General features: G+C 50.5%; 1 protein-coding gene across 1 annotated transcript in view; it reads left to right on the top strand.

The window, feature by feature from the left end:
- The window catches only part of Ptprn2 (protein tyrosine phosphatase receptor type N2), a 631370-nt gene that overhangs the window by 217718 nt on the left and 394904 nt on the right, over positions 1-18748 (top strand). The window contains exons 7-9 of the mRNA XM_048785405.1: positions 75-188; positions 1412-1455; positions 3993-4372. Coding sequence (XP_048641362.1) covers positions 75-188; positions 1412-1455; positions 3993-4372 — 538 coding nt within the window. The remainder of the gene's footprint in view (positions 1-74; positions 189-1411; positions 1456-3992; positions 4373-18748) is intronic.

The following is an 18748-nucleotide window of genomic DNA, read 5'->3' as shown; positions in this document are numbered from 1 at the left end:
CACCACTGCCTGCCCAGCAGGCCCCTCCCTGGTGACAGCTGGACCCACCTACAGTTGGCTTCTCTGTCCTCCAGATGTGCTCATTCGGAGTCTCCTGAAGGACCTGTGGCAGCGCCAAGCTGAAGTGACGCATGTGGGCCCCCTGGAACTGGAGGAGATGGTGGGCACAATTGCAGGCCCCATGCAAGGTGAGTGCCCAGAGGGAGACCACCTGAGGGGCAGGCGGAGGGCCTGGAAGCAGCAGTCCAAGGTGACCTCCTCTCCCCAGGCCCTTGGCATTCGGGGTGGACTCAGGGCTGGTATGTGGTCATGTGTGGCACTAGACCTGCCGTTCAGCAGGCTGAAATGCTTTCTTCCTGCTGGGGAGATGGAGTTCGTATGAAGGATCTTATCTGTCTGAGGTTTTGCTCTAAAACCTTCTTTCCAGGCTGAGCCTCTGGAGCAGTTACGCTGAGTGGCAGGTGGCTCTGCCAGGAGGTGAGCTCCTCTGTGCTGAGCCTTAGCATTAGGAAGCCCGGAGCGAGGCCACGTCTATGTTTGGATCCTGGGAATAGGTGTTGTCAAACATTTGAGCAGTGGAGCCAGAGGGCTTCATCTGACTGCCTGCGCCCACTCTCTGAGGCTGCCGGGGGCAATGGATATCACCTCCCTGCTGCCTTCACTGATTAGGCAGCCACTGGCAGACAGGTGTTCTCTGACCAGCCCCGTCCCACGGGATTACTCCCAGAGTTCTTGGAGCCCTAGCAAATTGCCAACTCGATGCCTTGTTGGTGGTAGGTGTCCAAGAACAGGAGCTGAAAGCCAGGTGCCGGGAACAGGCCTTTCTCCTCTGGGTTGGGACGCAGGCTCACTGGGTGCTGCAGTAGGAAACACAGACAGGGACAATAGCCTCGCCACAGTGAGGTACGCGCTGGGCAACCACCAGTGCACATCTGCCCACAGAAGGCCCAGGTCCTGCCCAGCAGGCTTCAGGGAGGAGGGGACCTGGAGCCTATGTGTGGCTTGGGCGCAACACACCGGGGGTAGGTCGTGTGTAGGGCGTTCACCTGGAGAGAATTGTTGCCCAAACGGATGACCTGAGTCAGCGGACGTGCGGCCATCCTGGCTGGACACTGCTCTTTGTGGCTTGGAAGAGTTGGCTGTGCAGGCTCAGTGGGCTCTGCTGAGGGTACAGGGTGCTGAGGCCCAGGGCCAGGAGCTGGCAGGCCAGCCGGTGCTGACCTCTTGCCTCTGGTTGAGCTGGAGAAACATCTGCTTTACGGATGTTTCTCAGACACTGTGTCATGCTAGGAGCGGGGCCAGCTCAGGAAGTATCCCTTCTGTTCAGAGGGGCTCCATGACGTCCTTTCACACACTGTGACACCTTTGCTCATGTCTTGTGGGATGTGGCTAATGCTCCTGTCTCTTACAGGTGACGAAGCTCTGGCGGACAAGAAGGACGGGCGTTTCCATGAGGTAAAATGGATGCTGCATGCACAGTGGCTTATGTAAAACCCAGGGGAGGACGGAGATCTTTCTGTTCAAGGCTGCCAACATTTATGATCTGCAAAGTGTTTTTTCCCCTGGAAAGTACAGGAGAAATCCTCATAATGTCAAAATTGAGAAAAGCGTAAAAAGTACATACAGCATTGTGTATGCTAGGGTTCATAAAAATACTGTTTTCAGATTCTAAGCTAATACGCATCCATCATAGAAAATTTAAAAGACCCAAAAGATGAACAACATTGATATTCTCAGGATTTCCCTGCCTGGGGCTGCAAGACCAAATGAGGACAGCACAGGCCTGTTCCCCAGACCACAGGATCGTGCCTGCAGTGCCTGGCGGGACAGAGCTGGTGGCCTGGCTGCACGCTGACCTGGCAGCTGCTGGCAGCAGAGTCGACTTAAACTAGATTTAAGGTGGTTGAGATTCCATCAGCAGTTGCTCAGCTGCGGTGGCCTTGTGGAGGCCCAGGCTTGGCGGTGCAGGTGTGGGCCTGCTGTCCTTCAGAAGGGTCCGCTGGGCAGCGCTTCTCCCTCCAGTGCATGCACAGGTTTTGTGAGGTCTCTCCCCTCTAGTCACCTCCACGTTCCTGTGGGCTCTGTTAGTTTTCAGTTACCCTCGCTCAGGAGCCTTGCTGCTCCGTGCACACCACACAGATGCAGAAGCCGACTCATAGCAGGGGCAGTGTCATCATGTGGTTCCTTGAAGCTGTTGTTGGAGTGGGAGAAACGACTCGGGCGAGCAGTTCTCTTGTTAGATCACCTTCATGTCTTAGCAAGGAAGGAAACATGGATTTTAAATCCTGACAGTGGTGGGAACTCTGAGTGGCAAAGGGAGAAGTGGGTCAGGAAATAGTTTCTGAATTTAGGAAGTGGGGCCAGGAGATAGGTGGCACCCCGGGGCTGTGGCCGGGTGGGATGCTGGACCCCTCCCACTGCTGCTTGTCTCCTAGGGTTAGGGTCAGGGTTAGGGTCAGGGTTAGGGTTAGGGTTAGGGTTTAGGGTTAGGGTTAGGGTTAGGGTTTAGGGTTAGGGTCAGGTCAGGGTCAGGGTCAGGGTTAGGGTTAGGGTTATGGTTTAGGGTTAGGGTTAGGGTTTAGGGTTAGGGTCAGGTCAGGGTCAGGGTTAGGGTCAAGGTTAGGGTCAGGGTTAGGGTCAGGGTTAGGGTCAGGTTCAGGGTCAGGGTCAGGGTTAGGGTTAGGGTTAGGGTTACTTCTTGGACTGCATTTTCAATCAATTTTTTTCAAAAAATAGTGCTTGAATGTTGGGTGTCCTGAGCTCTTACTCATTTACCAACTCTTTCCTTTTCCTCTTAGTGTGAAATGCCACCTAAGTGAGAATATTATCCCTTTTCCTTCAAAAAGCCTAAGGTTATTGCTCTGAAGCCATTTGGAAACTTAAGTGCTGTGCACTGTTGTAACTCAGGATCCAAATTTAAGCAAATATCTTCACCAAACTACTGTTTTGTTTAAATATTGAAAACCACAAAAGGAGAAGTTATGAATGAAACTTAGTCAAAAAGGGAAAGATTCCCTTCAGGGCCCTTCCTTAATTTCCTAAATAAATGTGTTTGGGTAAAGCAAGTTGATTCCTGTTTCTGTCTAATGTCACATGTCACATGTCTTGTTTAAAACCACCCTGCTGCATGGTGTAGCAGCAGCACACACCAGGAGGCCATGTCATGCTGCTGAGCTGACATCGGGGGCATCGTTAGACCTGAGTTCAGACTCTGGATCTGCCCGTCACCGTCTCTGTGGTCCATGCAGATTGTATAATGTCTGACCTCTGCAGATCAGCGATCAGAGTAGCACTCATCATGGGCTAGGGGGTGAGCAGCGAGATGTGTTCACAAGTCCACATCTGGTTTGTGGTCAGTGCTCATGTTGTGGCCATCACATTCCTCAGTCAGAATGCCATTAAGAGGGCCAAGGAGCCTTGTGTCCAGGGCTGGGGATGAAGCTGGGTGAGTGCTGCCCCCATGAGGACCAGAGACCCTCCCTTCTGTGGATGGGAAGCATGGGTCCCCATGACATGCTGTGGGGCGCACCTCCAGGCCTCAGTCTTCCCACCTGTGAATGGGGGTGAATGGAGTTTGCAACTCCTAGGCTTTCATGAAGATTGGGTGAGTTCATGCTCTTAAAGTGTCTAGTATGGGGCTTTTGTATTTGTAAGAGCTCAGTAAATGTGAATGATTATACTCATTTATTATTTGTGTGTGTTCATTGCTCCTGGAGGAATGGGATCTTGCAATCTCAGAGGCTGTTTTTAAATACAGAGTCTAACGTGTACACTGATGATAAAGTCAGGCTCTCCAGGAAGTCCTCAGCCTCGGCTGGGTCGCCATTCTGCATGTAGATATGAGGCTGGACACAGGCCCAGGGAAGAGGCCTGGCCTCCTCCCGTGTTGCCGTTTCAGGCCACCATTCCGCCCCAGGTGACTTAGTTCCAAACGTTTCTTCTGTACAGATGCCACACTGTGATGCTGTCTCACAGCAGTTTCCTTCTTCCAGGCCAGCCTCCTGAGTGCCTCCCCTGGGGACCGAGGGCAGGATCACAGGTCTCCACTCTTGCCTGAAGCCCCCACTCTGGAAGAGCTCCCTAAAACAGAAGCCAAGAAACCGGAGGAGCCCGAGGTTTCCCTGACCTGGGAAGAGGAGGAAGCTGGGGTGGAGAACGTGAAGAGCCACACCTACTCCAAACCACTGCCGGAGAAGCCAAGCTCCCAGCCCAGGGCTGCTGGCCTCGGGCTGCTGCAGGCCTGGGTTCCAGGGGCCCTACAGGAGGGGCAGAGCCCCAGGGCAGGGGCCCGGGCCCCGCCTAGCGAGGGCCTGCAGCTGGAGGTGGAGCCCTCTGAGGAAGAGGACTCGGGCTACATCGTGACAGGAAACGAGTGAGTAGGAACTCCAGTGTGGCTCCTGTGCCCGGTCCTGGCAGGAGGGCGCGCCTTGTGAAGTGGGGAGACACTTTTATTTCAAATGTCTGAAGTAGAAAGCCTAGTGGAGGTGCCTGCGGAGCCACAGGTGGGAGGCAGCACGCAGCGTGCCCAGGGCTCCTGCCTGGAGCTTCTGGACAGGTGCTGGGCTCCCAAGTGCAGTGACCAGACCCACCCGCCAGGCCTTGCTGCCCTGTTGCTGTGAGCCAGAGTCACTGGGGCCGTCAGGGTGGCGCCCTGGCAAGGCAGCAGTGCTGTGGCCATGCCAGAAGCTGAGGCCATGCAGGCTCCGGCCTGTGACAAGGCCCCATCGAGTAGCCCCAGCAGCAGGACCACGTCACCTCAGAGGGAGGCTGCCTCCCTGCAACGTGTCCTTCTTTGTCTTGTGGTGAACTGGAAGTAGCGAGGAAAGCGTGCAGGCGTCCTGCACCGAGTTCTGGGAGCAGCCAGCCCACTCTCAGGCCTCCTCCTTAAGGAGCCCCACATTTGACCCTTGCTCTACCTGGCGCCGTCTCCAGTACTGGAAGCCATGTACTGCACACATGTGTCTGTGCTTTTGGGTGTGTGTATGCATGTGTAATTGTGTGCATGAGAGTGTGTGTGCATTCCTGTGCATGTCTGAGTGTGTAGGTAGGTGTAGGTGTGGACATGAGTGCTTGCATGTGAGTGCAGGTATATACAAGCGTGTATGTGTGAGGGCATGTGAGGATGTGTGTGCTTGTGTGTGAGATGTGTATGGGTATGTGAGTGTGTGGATGTGTGAGGGTGTGCGGATGTGGGGTGAGTGCATGTCAGGGCGTGTGGTCACATGCCGAGGTGTTCCTGCGTGTGACTTGACTCTCCACTTCTGGGTGTGTTTGCTCAGGCATCTTCCCCTGCCTTCACAAGCCTGGCCTAGTCCAGTGACCTTCCACAGGGGGAAGGGGCTGCAGGGGGTCAGATCCCACCTCCCTGTCGCTCCCCAGGCCTCACTCTGTGCCAGCTCCCCACAGTCCTGCCCCAGCTCCTGCAGGTTGTGGCCACCCAGGTTTTGCTGGGGAGAAATGGTCGCCTCCCACAGCTGGGTGTAGGGTTTCATTTCATGCTCAAGCCGTGGGCCAGCTGCAAAGCCAGGCTGAGCCGTAGGGCTGCGCCAGCCACCGACAGAGATCTTGTTCTGTTGTCAGCTGCAGGCAGCTGGCTCAAGGCCTTTCTTTTGGAGGGACAACGCCCACTTCTAACCTTCACACAGACCACCTGTGTGCGTCAGGCAGGCGCCCAGTGGTGCTGTCCCCTCCTGCTTGGAGACAGGCAGGCGCATGGAGGTGCTGACTGCTGGGCTCTGCAATGTCCGTCTCTGCACATGGAGGCAAAGAGGAGATGTCGGTGGACCGCCCACAGCGTGTACCATTATAAATATGTCAGTTACTCTGCACCGTGAACTTCTCCCTTCCCTGGGAACGTTGCTCTCTGTGGTATGTTGTGTGTTGTGGAGTGTTTGTGTTGTGCATTGTGTAGTTCCCTATGTGGCGTGTGATATGTCATGTACTTTGTCTATGTGACATATTCTGTGCTTTGTACTCTTTGTAGTGTGTCATATGTGGTGTATCATGTGACCCTTCTATGTTATATGCTACACACATACACTTATGTTGTGGCATGCATGTAGTGTGTATGTGGCATGTTGTGTGCAGTGTGTTGTGTGTCTTGCACACTTGTGGGTGTGTGTGTGTTGTACCTTGGGGACAGGCAGTTCCCAGTGAAAGCACCCAATCTGTTTTAGTCAGCTTTTTTTGCCACTGTGACTAAAAGACCCAACAGAACAACTGTAGGGCAGGAAAAGTTTATTTGGGGCTTAGGGTTTCAGCTGTTTCCATGCGTTGGGACTTGAGGTGAGGCAGAGCATCATGGTGGAAGAGGGGAGTGGAGGGAAGCAGCTCATATGTTTTGATCGGGAAGCAGATGGTGAGAGACTCCAGTTTCCAGACACAAAACAAGCACCCCTAGCTACACCACAATGAACCACCGCCTCCAGCCACATCCACCTGCCTTCAGCCACCAGGCGGTTGATCCCATCAGGGGTGAATTCACTGATGAGGTTACCCGGCCACCTCCGCCAGACCTCCTTGTGTTGACTCACATGAGAATGTTTTGGGGACACCAAATCCAAACCATAACACGATCATTTTCAACTCCCAGATGACAGCCAGTTGTCACCAGGAGCAGGACAGACTGGGCGTGTGGGGTCTTTGCTGCCCGTTAGCAGGGACTCTGTGGGCCTGGAATGGTGACCCTCCCAGTGAGGTGGTGGTGGGCCTGGAGTGGTCTCTGGCAGGCCCCTCTGGTGCATGGAGGCTGCAGAACCTGGTCGTGCATCCGCTGCTGGTGACTTTCTAAGATAGAGTGATGTCCCTGCTACACTAGGCTTGTCTCTGCGTTGGGTGCTGCAGCCCCTGTGCCCATAAAGCTGGGCTGCACCTGCTGCGAACAGTCCTGGAGGGCACCGTGGTCTCCTGGCTGCCCACAGCCTTTTGGCTGCCTGTGGCCTTGCTCTTGCTGCCCGGGAGGGTCACCTAACATCCTGCCTCTGCCATGCTTCCGGGCAGGTGTCAGTCATGGAAGGCAGGTGGGGGTGGGGCTCCCATCATCAGGCTAATCGATAATTTGGGATTCTCTGGGTCATGGGGCCACCAGAGCTCAGCTTAAGCATTGGTAGACCAGCCACTGACTTAGGGGAATCAGGTGCAGTTCTTCAAACACAGTGATGTGAGCTTAATGCCTGTGCAGGGAGGCTAGGAGTGACCACCCAGGGCTGCCTTCTCGGCTACCTCACCAGCTGCTCGTGCTGAGAGCAGAGTGTGGCTTTGCTCTCTGAGCCTCATCTGCTCATGGATGGGGGATCCTTTGCTGTTACACCTGTATCCCTCAAGATGGGGTGGGAGATACACTTCCCAGTCCCCAAGGGAAGTCCTCACGTGTGTCCTGTCAGGCTGCAGGGAGGGGTCTGCGCAGGATGGGCGAGGGTGGCGTGGGCGAGTCCCTCAGCAGGAGGAGCCTGCCTCCTTGCAAGGACACCCCCTCTTCTCCTAGCCCCAGAGCCCTCTGGCACAGTGCCTCAAGAAGAGCCGTGAGTGAGTGAGATCGGCTTTGGAAGTTTTGAAAACCAGGATCACGCCAACACACAACTGAGAAGCCACAAAAGGCGTGTTACACATGTGGTGCGGTGACAAGAGAAGTCATGTGGGAGAGACCTCATGGGCCCTAGGGACTGAGCAAACCCAGCCTGGCCATGTGTGGCCACAGAAACACGTGGTCATCTGATCCTTGACAAAGGTGCCCAAAACATAGGGTGAAGAAAGACAGTGTTTTTAATAAATGGTGCTCGGAAAACTGATGACCCATACGTGGAAGAATGAGACCAGAACCTTATCTCTCACCCTGCACAAAAATCAAGTCAAAGTGAATAAAAACCTTGGAATTGGACCAGAAACACTGTGACTCCTAGGAGAAAACAGGGTCAACACTCCAGCATCTAGTCACAGACAAGAACTTTTCAACAGGGCCCCTAAAGCTCAGAAATCATGCCAAAAGTTAATAAATGGGTGGCATCCAATTAAACAGCTTCCACACAGCAAAGGAAACAATGTGAAGAGAGAACTACAGACTGGGAGAAGATCTTTGCTAACTACTCTTCTGACGGAGGATTAATTAATATCTAGAATATATGAAGAATTAAAAAGCTTAACACTGAAAATTCCAAATAACCTCATTAATAAATGGGCAAGTGAATAAAACACATACTTCTCAAAAGAAGTACAAATGAACAAGAATATTTGAAAAAAATTTCAACATCGTTAGCAATCAGGGAAATGCAAATCAAAACTACCCTGAGACATCATCTCACACCAGTCAGAACGGCAGCATCAAGAATACAACAGGAGTAGCTGCTGGAGAGGATGTGGAGAAAGGATCACTTTACACCACTGGTGGGACTGGGAATTGGTACAGCCACTATGGAAATCAGTGTGGAGGTCCTCAGAAGACTAGGCATGGAACCGCCATCTGACCCAGCTATAGCACTCCGTGGTGTTGATCCTAAAGAATCAAAGTCAGCTTACTGCAGTGGTACAAGCATACCTAGGTCTATACAGCACAGTTCACAACAGCCAAGCTGAGAAACCAGCCCTGGCGTCCATGGATAAGGAAATATGGTGTATGCATATAATGGAGTTTTATTCAGCCAGAAAGAAAAGTGGAATTATGGCATTTTCAGGAAAATGGTTGGAACTTGGGAACATTGTTAAGCAAAATAAGCCAAACTCAGCAGGTCAAGGGTTATATGTTGTCTTTCATAGAGAGGAAAGAAAGTTCAGGTGGATCTCATGGAAATGGAAGGTGATCAGTGGAGGAGAGGGGGAGGGGGAGAAATACTGTGGATGGTGCTGATAAGTCGCTCTGTTCTATTTTATGCAGATACAATGTAACAACCAGGTGTAATTATGCACAGTTAAAATGCACTAATCAAAAATATGCAAAAAATGATACAAAATAAAATCGCCACTAATAAGTCCCTTCACGAAAAGAAAGAAAAAGAAATAGGAGGAGTGGTCATAGAGGACCACCCTCCCCATGAGTGCCTGGGACCCTGGCAGCACGGGAGAGGCCCACCTCCCTGTGACTTTCTACTCCTCATGAGGGCACCATGGCAGGAAGACAGCACAGAGGTGGACTACCAGGGCAGGATCCCGCACCGGCACGTACCGGGCAGGTCACCGTCACTGTGGGCTGGGCTCGTCCACCTCGGGGGAGGTGGCAATGGATCCACCTCCCAGGGATCCTGGAAGGGAACAGGGCACTGGAGTGGAACCGGGGACACGATCAGCAGCAGCCAGCGAGAGTGCAGCTTCACCTGGGCAGGAGAGGACTGCCGGGAGGCTGCTGGGGAGGGTGGGCACGGAGGGCCTGTGAGGGTGGCCCAGGGTCAAGACGCTGAGGTGGCCTGGCATTGCCCAGCCCACCCTGCACCTCTTAGTACTCTGAGATGGGCGGCTGGATCGTGAGTTCTCCTTCAGGTTTTCTAATGAGAATCTGAGCCTGGGGACAGTTGCTGGATGCAGGTGATGCCTGCTGGCTGGTGTGCAGGTCCCCCGTTGAGGCTTGGCCTCAGGCGGGCCCTCTGCCACTGTTCTGTGTGAGTGCAGGAGGCAGCACCATCACGGGAGATGCCTCTAGATGCTGGCACAGCACCACTCCTTGTCTACCAGACACACTCAGGAAGATCAGGTGTCTGTGCCCCCGCCTGCCAGGCCCAAGATAAGTGACAGGGAGTGCCCACTACTCTTGTGTCCTGCAAAGCCCGTGGGCTCAGAAGGGGCTTGTCAGTGCTTCTGGAAGCCAGTGAGGCTGAAGGGCACCTTTCCAAGCTGATGACTAGACCGTCAACCCAGTTCCACCCCTGCTGCCCAGAAGACCCCTGGGGTCTCAGTCACAGAGCCAAGGCCCAGGGCCACCCTGCCCAGGGCCAGGCAGTTGCAGAGAAGAGGGGCAGCTTTGTGCAGTGGCAGAGACAGGGTGTCCTGAAAGGGCTGGGGTAGGACTTAGCTCCAGCCTGTTCCTGGACCATGACTAGCTGGGTTGAGCAAGCACATTGCCATCCTCACAGACTCTTTCTGGAAGGGGACATGTCCTTCCTTGTCACCCATTCAGCTCTTGGATTGCCTGTCTTGACAATGTGCTTGTCCTGATGGAGTCCTAGTGTTGAAGATTGGAGGTGGGTAGAGTCCCAGTGAGTGTTAATAGGCAGGGTTCTCATCCATTAGAAGAGCAGAAGGGGAGGAGGAGGAAGAGGAGCAGGAATGAGGGGGACCACATGCTGGCCTCTCACCTTCAGTGCAGGGCACAGCACTGGGCGGACAGCAGTTCTCCAGCTCCAGTGCACAGGCCGCCTCTGTTCCCGTGTGTGCTGTCAGCCCGTCTGGGTCCTGGTGCCCACCTGGAAGTCAGACAGGGGATTGCTGGGCACCTGCTCTCGTCACCTGGAGCTGATGATCAGGAGACGTGCAGAGACCACAGTGTGGGGAAAGGATGTGGAGGTACCTGGTAAGACCCACGTGGAAAGCATCCATTTGCCTGATGGAGAGTGGAAATAGTTGTCATCAAGTGGCCCCCGAACCCATCAAAGAATCTCAAAATCCTGGGCCAGGCCACAATGTGGCTCCGTGGTCCAGCTTGGCTTCGTGAGGGAGCCCCACGTCCCTCCCCACCCTTGGGGCCACACACTTGCTGTATTCTGACTGGAACCAGAGTTTACCCATGGCCTTACTGTCTTGTGCCTGCTCTACTCCCTCGCCACTCCTCTCAGGTGGACAGGCCCTGTAGGAGCGAGAGTCCAGAGGCCCCTTCCTGCCCCTGAGCACTGCTCCCACCAGGAGCCCCAGGAAAACAGCCAGGGTAGCAGGGATCTGGACTCCCGCCCTCTTCCTGTGACCCACCTCTGCCCCACCAGGAGCTCTCTGGCCAGGCAATCTCCAAGGAGACAGCTGCAGGTAGGAGTGTCCCTTCAGGGCTCCACGAGGCCAGCAGGGTCTCCGGTCACCAGCAGGGCTACTCCCGCTGCACCTGGCCCCTGCTGTGACACGAGCCCCAGCTTCCTGTGATCCCTCCGAAACGCAAGCTTATTTCTTCTTAGCGCACTGTAATGCCACCGCACACCTAGTAAGTCACTGATAACCTGGAGCCATCAGGTTGTGTTCAGATGGCCGGTGTCACGCCAGTGGTAGCAGTTGTGTCTCGTCCTTGTCTCTGCTCAGGGCACAGGAGAGGAGGACACCTCAGCCTCAAGTCTCGCTGTGGCAATGACAGTAAAAACACAGGATGGTGGGTGTGGCGGGCAGCCTCTAGGCCCAGGTGCTGCCCCTCGCTGCTGCTGAAAGGTGGTTGTCTGACCCTGAGGTGGCTTGGCCGGTCTGGCCCTGGAAGCAGCCAGATGGGCTCCGGATGGCAAGGGCCAGCCAGGAGGGAGGAGAGTATCGCCATAGCCCTCCAACTGGGCCAGGCGCTGGGTCTCTCCCCACTCTGCTCTGCAAGGTCCTGGGAGGCTGGCAGCTCACATGGGCAGGCGATTTGGGGGCCTCAGAGGGTCCTGATGTGCTGGCACATGACGGTAGCAGGGAATCACGTGTGTGTGTGTGTGTGTGTGTGTGTGTGTGTGTGCCGCCTAGCTGGGAGTCAGAGCTCACAGTCATTCAGAGCTTTGCTTTCCTCCACCTGTGGGAGGCAGGGCCAGGAGGCTTGCTGGGGCCCAGGAGATCAGGGCCAACCTGGGTGCCCCAGTGAGATCCCACTCATAAAAAAAAAGTTGAGCCTCAGCTCTGTGAGGGTATCACAGGAAAGAGCGCTGCCTGCCACCTGGAGCTTGGGCTTCACAGCCGGTGGGCAGCCAGGATACTGGAGATCCCACTGGGCTTCTAGAGCAGACCTGTCCATGTGCTTCAGAGTGACCGGGCTGCAGCACTGGGACTTTTCAGACAGGCTGCTCTCCTCAGGAACTGCGCGGAGAGGAGAACGCATCCTCAAGCTGAGAACCTGGCCTGCTGCCACAGGTCAGGGTACAGGGCAGGGTCGTGCAGCCCTCCTGGCTCTGACTCGGACCAGGAGCCCGTTGCGACTTCAGGTGACAGACCTGCACAGGTGGAGTCCTCCCACTGATTTCCAAGATTATCTGCAGCTGCTTCCTAAGAAGTCCGACGGTGAGCCTGCAGATCGCACAGGGAGAGCAAGAGCTGCACCCCCCGGGGCGCTTGGCACTGTCCCACTGAGTGGCACGTGGTCATCTTGAGTGCTGCCCTCTATGCTGAGCCATGGCAACTGGCCGGGGTCTGCAGGGGTTCCACTGTGCTGTCGTTCAGTAGATGCACTGGGAATTCGGGCTGCGGAGGCCAGGGCCACGTGGAAACCTGCTGGCGGCTGACTTCCTCAGCTTCCAGACTGTTACCCAGCTTGTTGTGGATGATGATGACCGGTTCTGTGGAGTTGGACAAAGCCACTATGTACTTCGTTTGTCGCCCTTAGTGGGAAAGAGGTTAGAAATTCATGGGATTTGAGAACAATTATTGATTGGGAAGTTGCTTCATGTGCCAGGCTTGGGGATTTGGAGAAATGAGCAATAAGACATGGCCCTACCTTAGTGAGCTGTGCAGTTCTTGGAGAGAGACCATTAAAATGTGTGAAATAACTGGAGGCCTTTTAATGTAAGTGAGGTGCCTAGAGGTTCTATCAAGGTGCAGAGGGAGTTTGAGGAGAGCAAGGTCTGATGGCCCAGGTGGTTGTGGTCATCAGGCAGCTGATGGCGGCCAGGATTGAGGGAGGAAGATCACTGCAGTACAGACAGAGGGGACCTGAGAAGGTAGGAGCAGGCTCAGGGAGGGCGTGGGCCTGTGTGGGCAGAGTGAGGAGGCCGGGCTGCAAGGCCTAAGGCCTCGCTGAGAGGGAATCTGGTCAGCCAGATGGCCCAGACCTGCAAATCCAGAATGACCATTATGGCCATGGCTCCCACTGGTCTGACTGCCCTGCTCCTGCTGATATGCATAGCAGCAGGGGTACACTTGTGGCAAGCATGCACGGTGGCAAGTGAGCACCTGTGTAGGGTCCATTGCATCTAGTGGGGATGCCCACGGGCATGTCCTTCTTATATGTACATGTGCATGTGGAAGAGTGCATGCACACTCAGGGAATGACTATGGAGGGAGTGTCCTGTGTATGTGCCTTGCTGCACATGGGGGTACCTACACAGACCCCAGAAACATGGGTAGGAGGGCCGTGTCTTAATAGGTGAAGTATACTCTCATGTGTATATCTCCCTAAACAAGGGCTTTCAACCAAGTTGGTCATTAGATTTAGCTGGTGAGTTTTGTGGTTTTTGTTTTACATGTTGATGTTAGATGCAGGATATGGCTATGATCCCAAAAGTGCTGGTTTGACAGGACAGGGTGGGCTCTAGACCCTACCCAATTGACTGCCCAGGGTGGCAGATGTGGACCTGCTGCCCTCCATGGAAGTTCTGGACTCTGGGGCAGGTTCAGCCGCCTGTGTCCCCTTAGCCCATGGTCCACTGTAGGGACACTCTTCCTCATGTTGTCTCATCTGTGTGCCTGTCATCTGAGAGGTCAGCACCTGTGAGTGGAAGATGTCCCCTGTTGACTTGTCCTGGCCCTCAGCTGTGACGGGAGTGTTTATGAGTGGAAGGCATGCACTGCCAGTTTGCCCTAGGTTCTCACCCTGTTGTGTCAGCATTTGTGAATGGAAGACGTCCACTATCCCCTTGTCCTAGGTCCTCAGGTTGTGGGAGTTGGCCACACTGGACTTCAGCTACATCCATGACAGGGTAAACTGTGTCCGTCTGGGGGTGTGACACCAATTCACAGTGTTCACTCTGCCCGTGTAGCTTTCTGTTCACAGGTCACTTGGTCCATTGAAAACCATTCTCTGCATAGTCTCTTTCTAGAAAGAATTCATAAGCCCCAAACAAGTGGCCCAGATCTTCAGCGAACACAGTAGTGGCTCTAAGCTTGATTCATTGCTGAATCCAGTGGCTGTTAGGACCACTTGGGTCTGGTCCCTAGACGTGGGGTTTTATCCAAAGCTCCTCAGTGGGTAGGGGACACCTGGCTCCACAGCCCTAGTGTGCTCCCCACCCTAACTACCCACGGTTTACCCCCCACTCCCTGTCAGAGTCCAGTCAGGCCTCTCTCAGGTCACTGATGACCCCGTGTCACTTCTGCTTGTGTCTCTCTGGACCAGTCTGAGGGTCCAAGCTTCCTTCCCATTTTGATGTAGTTCACATATGAGGCGACTACCGAGAGCTCCTGCGTGAGACATGCAAGAATGTGTAGAGGTGAAACGACTAGATTCTGAGAGTTAGACGGGATCCGCGGATTGATCCACTGACACGAAACTGGGTGATAACTGTGAGCATATTCATGGGACTGGAGGAAGCAGGTAGTTGAGGGCTTGTCTCTGGGATTCATATATTTTGTTTCTTTGGTTGGTTTCTGTGAGAATCCCTCTCTACTCCCTATTGCCATGACTGAGGTCAGGGCATGCCCTTGCCCTATGATGTTCTGCCTCACCTTGGGCCCACAGCTGTGGAATCGGCTGAAAAAGGGCAGAACCTCTGAAGCCATGAGCCAAAAATGACTTCTCCTCTGGTACGCTGTTCTTGTCAGATCTTTTGGTCGCAGTGACACAAAGCTGGCTAAAACTGAAACTGATATCAAGAAGTAGGATTTACACCATGTGGTTCAGAACCATTTGCTGCTGATTTTGTGGAGGGATTTTTAAAACTTGAGACATGCAGGCTGAAAAAGGTTTAGGACATTGTAAGCAAAGCTTAATGAGAGATTCTGGTGGGAGCTCAAAAGACCAGAATGCCATAGGACTGTGGATAGTAAAGACTGGGCACCTGAGGTTTCAGAGGAGAAGGGAGACTTATTGGAAATTGGACTAGAGGCCATTCGTGTTACATTCTGGCAAAGAAATTGTCTACATTTTGCCTATATCCTGAGACTTTCTGTGAAACTAAATTTAAGGGTGATGGACTAATTAATCTGGCAGAGAAAATTTCAAGACAGTACAGCATTTAGGTGGTAGTGTGTATATTTTAAAAAAAAATATTTTTAGTTATAGATGAACACAATACCTTTATTTTATTTGTTTATTTTTAATGTGAAACTGAGGATAGAACCCAGTGCCTCACACATGCCTGGCAAACACTGTACTAATGAGCCCAACCATAGCCCCCGGTGGCATGGATATTGCTGGTGACTTTTAGCCAAGTTTACTGTGATAATTAAGAGTAGGAAGTGAGCCTGCCACCTCGGACAGAGGCCCGCTGGAGGTGTGGCACACCACACCCTTGTGGAGAGGCACACCACGCCGATACGGAGAGGCGCACTGTGGTTCCATGTTCACCAAAGTGTAGCTCCATAGCCCGACATCAAGGTGTCTATTCTCTTCTACAGCTGCCAACAAAGTGGGACATTGCCAACAAAGTGGGACATCGCCACTTATAAATAGGGACAGCAACCAGGACCTGGTTTAGCCTTACCAAGGTCCCTCTAGGCCTGGCTGCTCCAGAGGTCTCTACCAGGGGTGCTGACAGTCATCTTGTTGCAGAGGTAACAGGGAGACTTGCATGGGGTTGTCCTGCTAACCACCAACTCCTTCTGACTACCCTTTCACTAGTCATATAATCTAATACCTTTATATTCTCACAGTCTTCTTCATAAACATCATAGCCTACCCCCCCCCCATTAGGAACTATAAACTGTCGTACAAACCTACTGACTATATGGTAGAAGATAACCAAACTCATCATTTCTGTTTATAGTGACATATCTGTAACTGTTAAAATAGAACCTAATTGATTTATGGTTGCATATTGGTTATGTTGGGTGCTGAAATATTGATGTCCCCCTTAAAGGTGAGGTATTGGTAACCTGAAGGGACACTCTAAGATAATAGGGTAGAAGGTGCAGTACTTCAGATCTACACTGCAATAGAGGAAGACACATAGACATCATGGAAAAAAAAAAAAAAACAAGGAGGAAAGTGCCCCAGTCAAACCAAGATACTACAACAATAGAATCCATAGATAGTGCAGTGGATGAGATGCCAGAGAGGAGTTCAGAATGTACATAATTAAAATGATCTGGGAATTAAAGAATGACCTAAGTGAGCAAATACAGGCAAAAAATCTATCACTCCAACAAAGAGATTAGAGCAAATACAGGTAGCAAGAGATTATTCAAGAAAGAGATGGAGATTCTGAAAAAACAAACAAACAAATCCTTGAAATGAAAGAAACAATAAACCAAATAAAAAACTCAATAGAAAGTATCACCAACAACAGATTAAATCCCTTGGAAGACAGAACCTCAGAAAATGAAGACAAAATGTACAATCTTGAAAATAAGATTTGAAATAAGTTGACCACACATTGAGGTTGGTAAGAAACTTTGAATAGAACATCCAAGAATTATGGGTTACCACCAAATGACCAAATCTAAAATTTATCAGGATAGAGGAAGGCTCAGAAACTCAAACCAAAGGAATGCACAATCTCTTCAGTGAAATAATATCAGAAAATTTCCCAAGCATGAAGAATGAATTGGAAAATAAAATACAAGAGGCCTACAGGACACCAAATGTACAAAATAACAACAGATCTATACCAAGGCACATTATAATGAAAATGCCTAGCACACAGAATAAGGATAGAATTTTGAAAGGCTGCAAGAGAAAGAAATCAGATTATATTTAGGGGAAGACCAATTCAGATTTCAGCAGATTTTTCAAACTAGACCCTCAAAGCCAAGAGATCCTGGAACAGCATATATCAAGCTCTAAAAGAAAGTGGATGCCAACGAAGAATCTTATACCCAGCAAAATTAAGCTTCAGATTTGATGATGAAATAAAAACCTTCCATGATAAACAAAAGTTGAATGAATTTACAGCAAAAAAGTCTACACTACAGAATATTCTTGGCAAAATATTACACACGGAGGAAATGAAAACAACAATGAAAATCTGCAAAGGGAGGAACTAGATTAGAGGAGAAGCCAATCAAAGGAGAAATCAAGTCCAGTTAAATACCAAAAATAAACAAAAATATATAGAATACAAACCATGTCTCAATAATAATAATCCTGAATGTTAATGTACTAAACTTACCAATCAAAAGACATAGACTGGCAGATTAGATTTTTAAAAAAGACCTAACAGTATGCTGCCTTCAAGAGACTCATCTCATAGGAAAAGACATCCACAGACTGAAGGTGAAATGTTGGGAAAAATCATACCACTCACTCACATGGACTGCAGAAGCCAACAGGGGTTTCCATCCTCATATCAAATAAAGTAGACTTCAAGCCAAGGTTAATCAAAAGAGATAAAGAGGATATTTCATACTGCTTAAGGGAGCATACATCAACAAGAAATAAAATTATAAATATATTTGCCCCAAACTATGGAACATCTGTATTCATCAAACTCTTCTCAAGTTCAAGAGTCAAATAGACCACAGCACAATAATTCTGAGTGACTTTAACACACCTCTTTAAATAGAGGTTTTGTTTGGATAGATCTTCCAAACGAAAGCTGAACAAAGAAACTATAGGACTCAAAAATACAATCAATAACTTAGACTTAACTGACATATAAAGAATATTTCATCCATCAATAAGCGAATACATGTTCTTCTTAGCAGCACATGGATCCTTCTCTAAAATAGACCACACGTTATGCCACAAAGCAACTCTTAGCAAAGACAAAAACCTAGAGATACTACCCTGCATTCTATCAGAGATGGAATGAAATTAGAAATCAATGATAAAATAAAAAACAAAAGCTACTCCAACACCTGGAGACTAAATAATATGTTCCTGAATGAACAATGGGTTGCAAAAAACATCAAGGAGGAGATTAAAAATATTCTTAGAGGTGAATGAGAACATTGATACAACATATCGAAATCTCTGGGACACTAAGAAATTAAAGGGATAAGGATAGGAAAAGAAGGCATTTCTAAGAGGAAAGTTCATTGCATGGAGTTCATTCCTTAAAAGAAGAAAAAGTTAATAAATGACCTAACATTACATCTCAAAGCCCTAGAAAAAGAAGAACAAATCAACACCAAAATCAGAAGACAGGAAATAATTAAAATCAGAACTGAAATCAATGAAATTGAAACAAAAGAAACAATTGAAAAAATTGACAAAACAAAAAGTTGGTTCTTTGAAAAAAATAAATAAAATTGGCAAACCCTTAGCCATGATAACAAAGAGAAGGAGAGAGAAAACTCAAATTACTCACATCCATGATGAAAAAGGAAATATGATGGATACTACAGAAATACAGAAGATAATTAGAAAATATTATGAAAACTTCTACTCCAATAAAATAGAAAATATCGAAGGCATCAACAAATATCTAGAATCATCTGAGTTGCCAAACTGAATCAGGATAATATACACAATTTAAACAGATCGATTTCAAGTGATGAAACAGAAGACACCATCAGAAGCCTACCAACCAAGAAAAGCCCAGGACCAGATGGACACACAGCAGAGTTCTCCAAGACCTTTAATGAAGAACTAATACGTATACTCCTCAAATTATTACATGAAACAGAAGAAGAGGGAGCACTTCCAAACTCATCTGTGAGGCCAACATCACCCTGATTCCAAAACCAGGCAAAGACACATCAAAGAAAGAAAACTACAGACCAATATCTCTAAAGAACAAAGATGCAAATATTCCCAATAAAATTCTGGCAAATCGGGGCTGAGGTTGTGGCT

Source organism: Marmota marmota, unplaced genomic scaffold (genome assembly GCF_001458135.2).
Source record: "Marmota marmota marmota unplaced genomic scaffold, marMar, whole genome shotgun sequence".
Classification (NCBI taxonomy): domain Eukaryota; kingdom Metazoa; phylum Chordata; class Mammalia; order Rodentia; family Sciuridae; genus Marmota; species Marmota marmota.
Note: the sequence above shows the minus strand (reverse complement) of the source record. Positions and strands in the feature narration are given on the sequence as shown.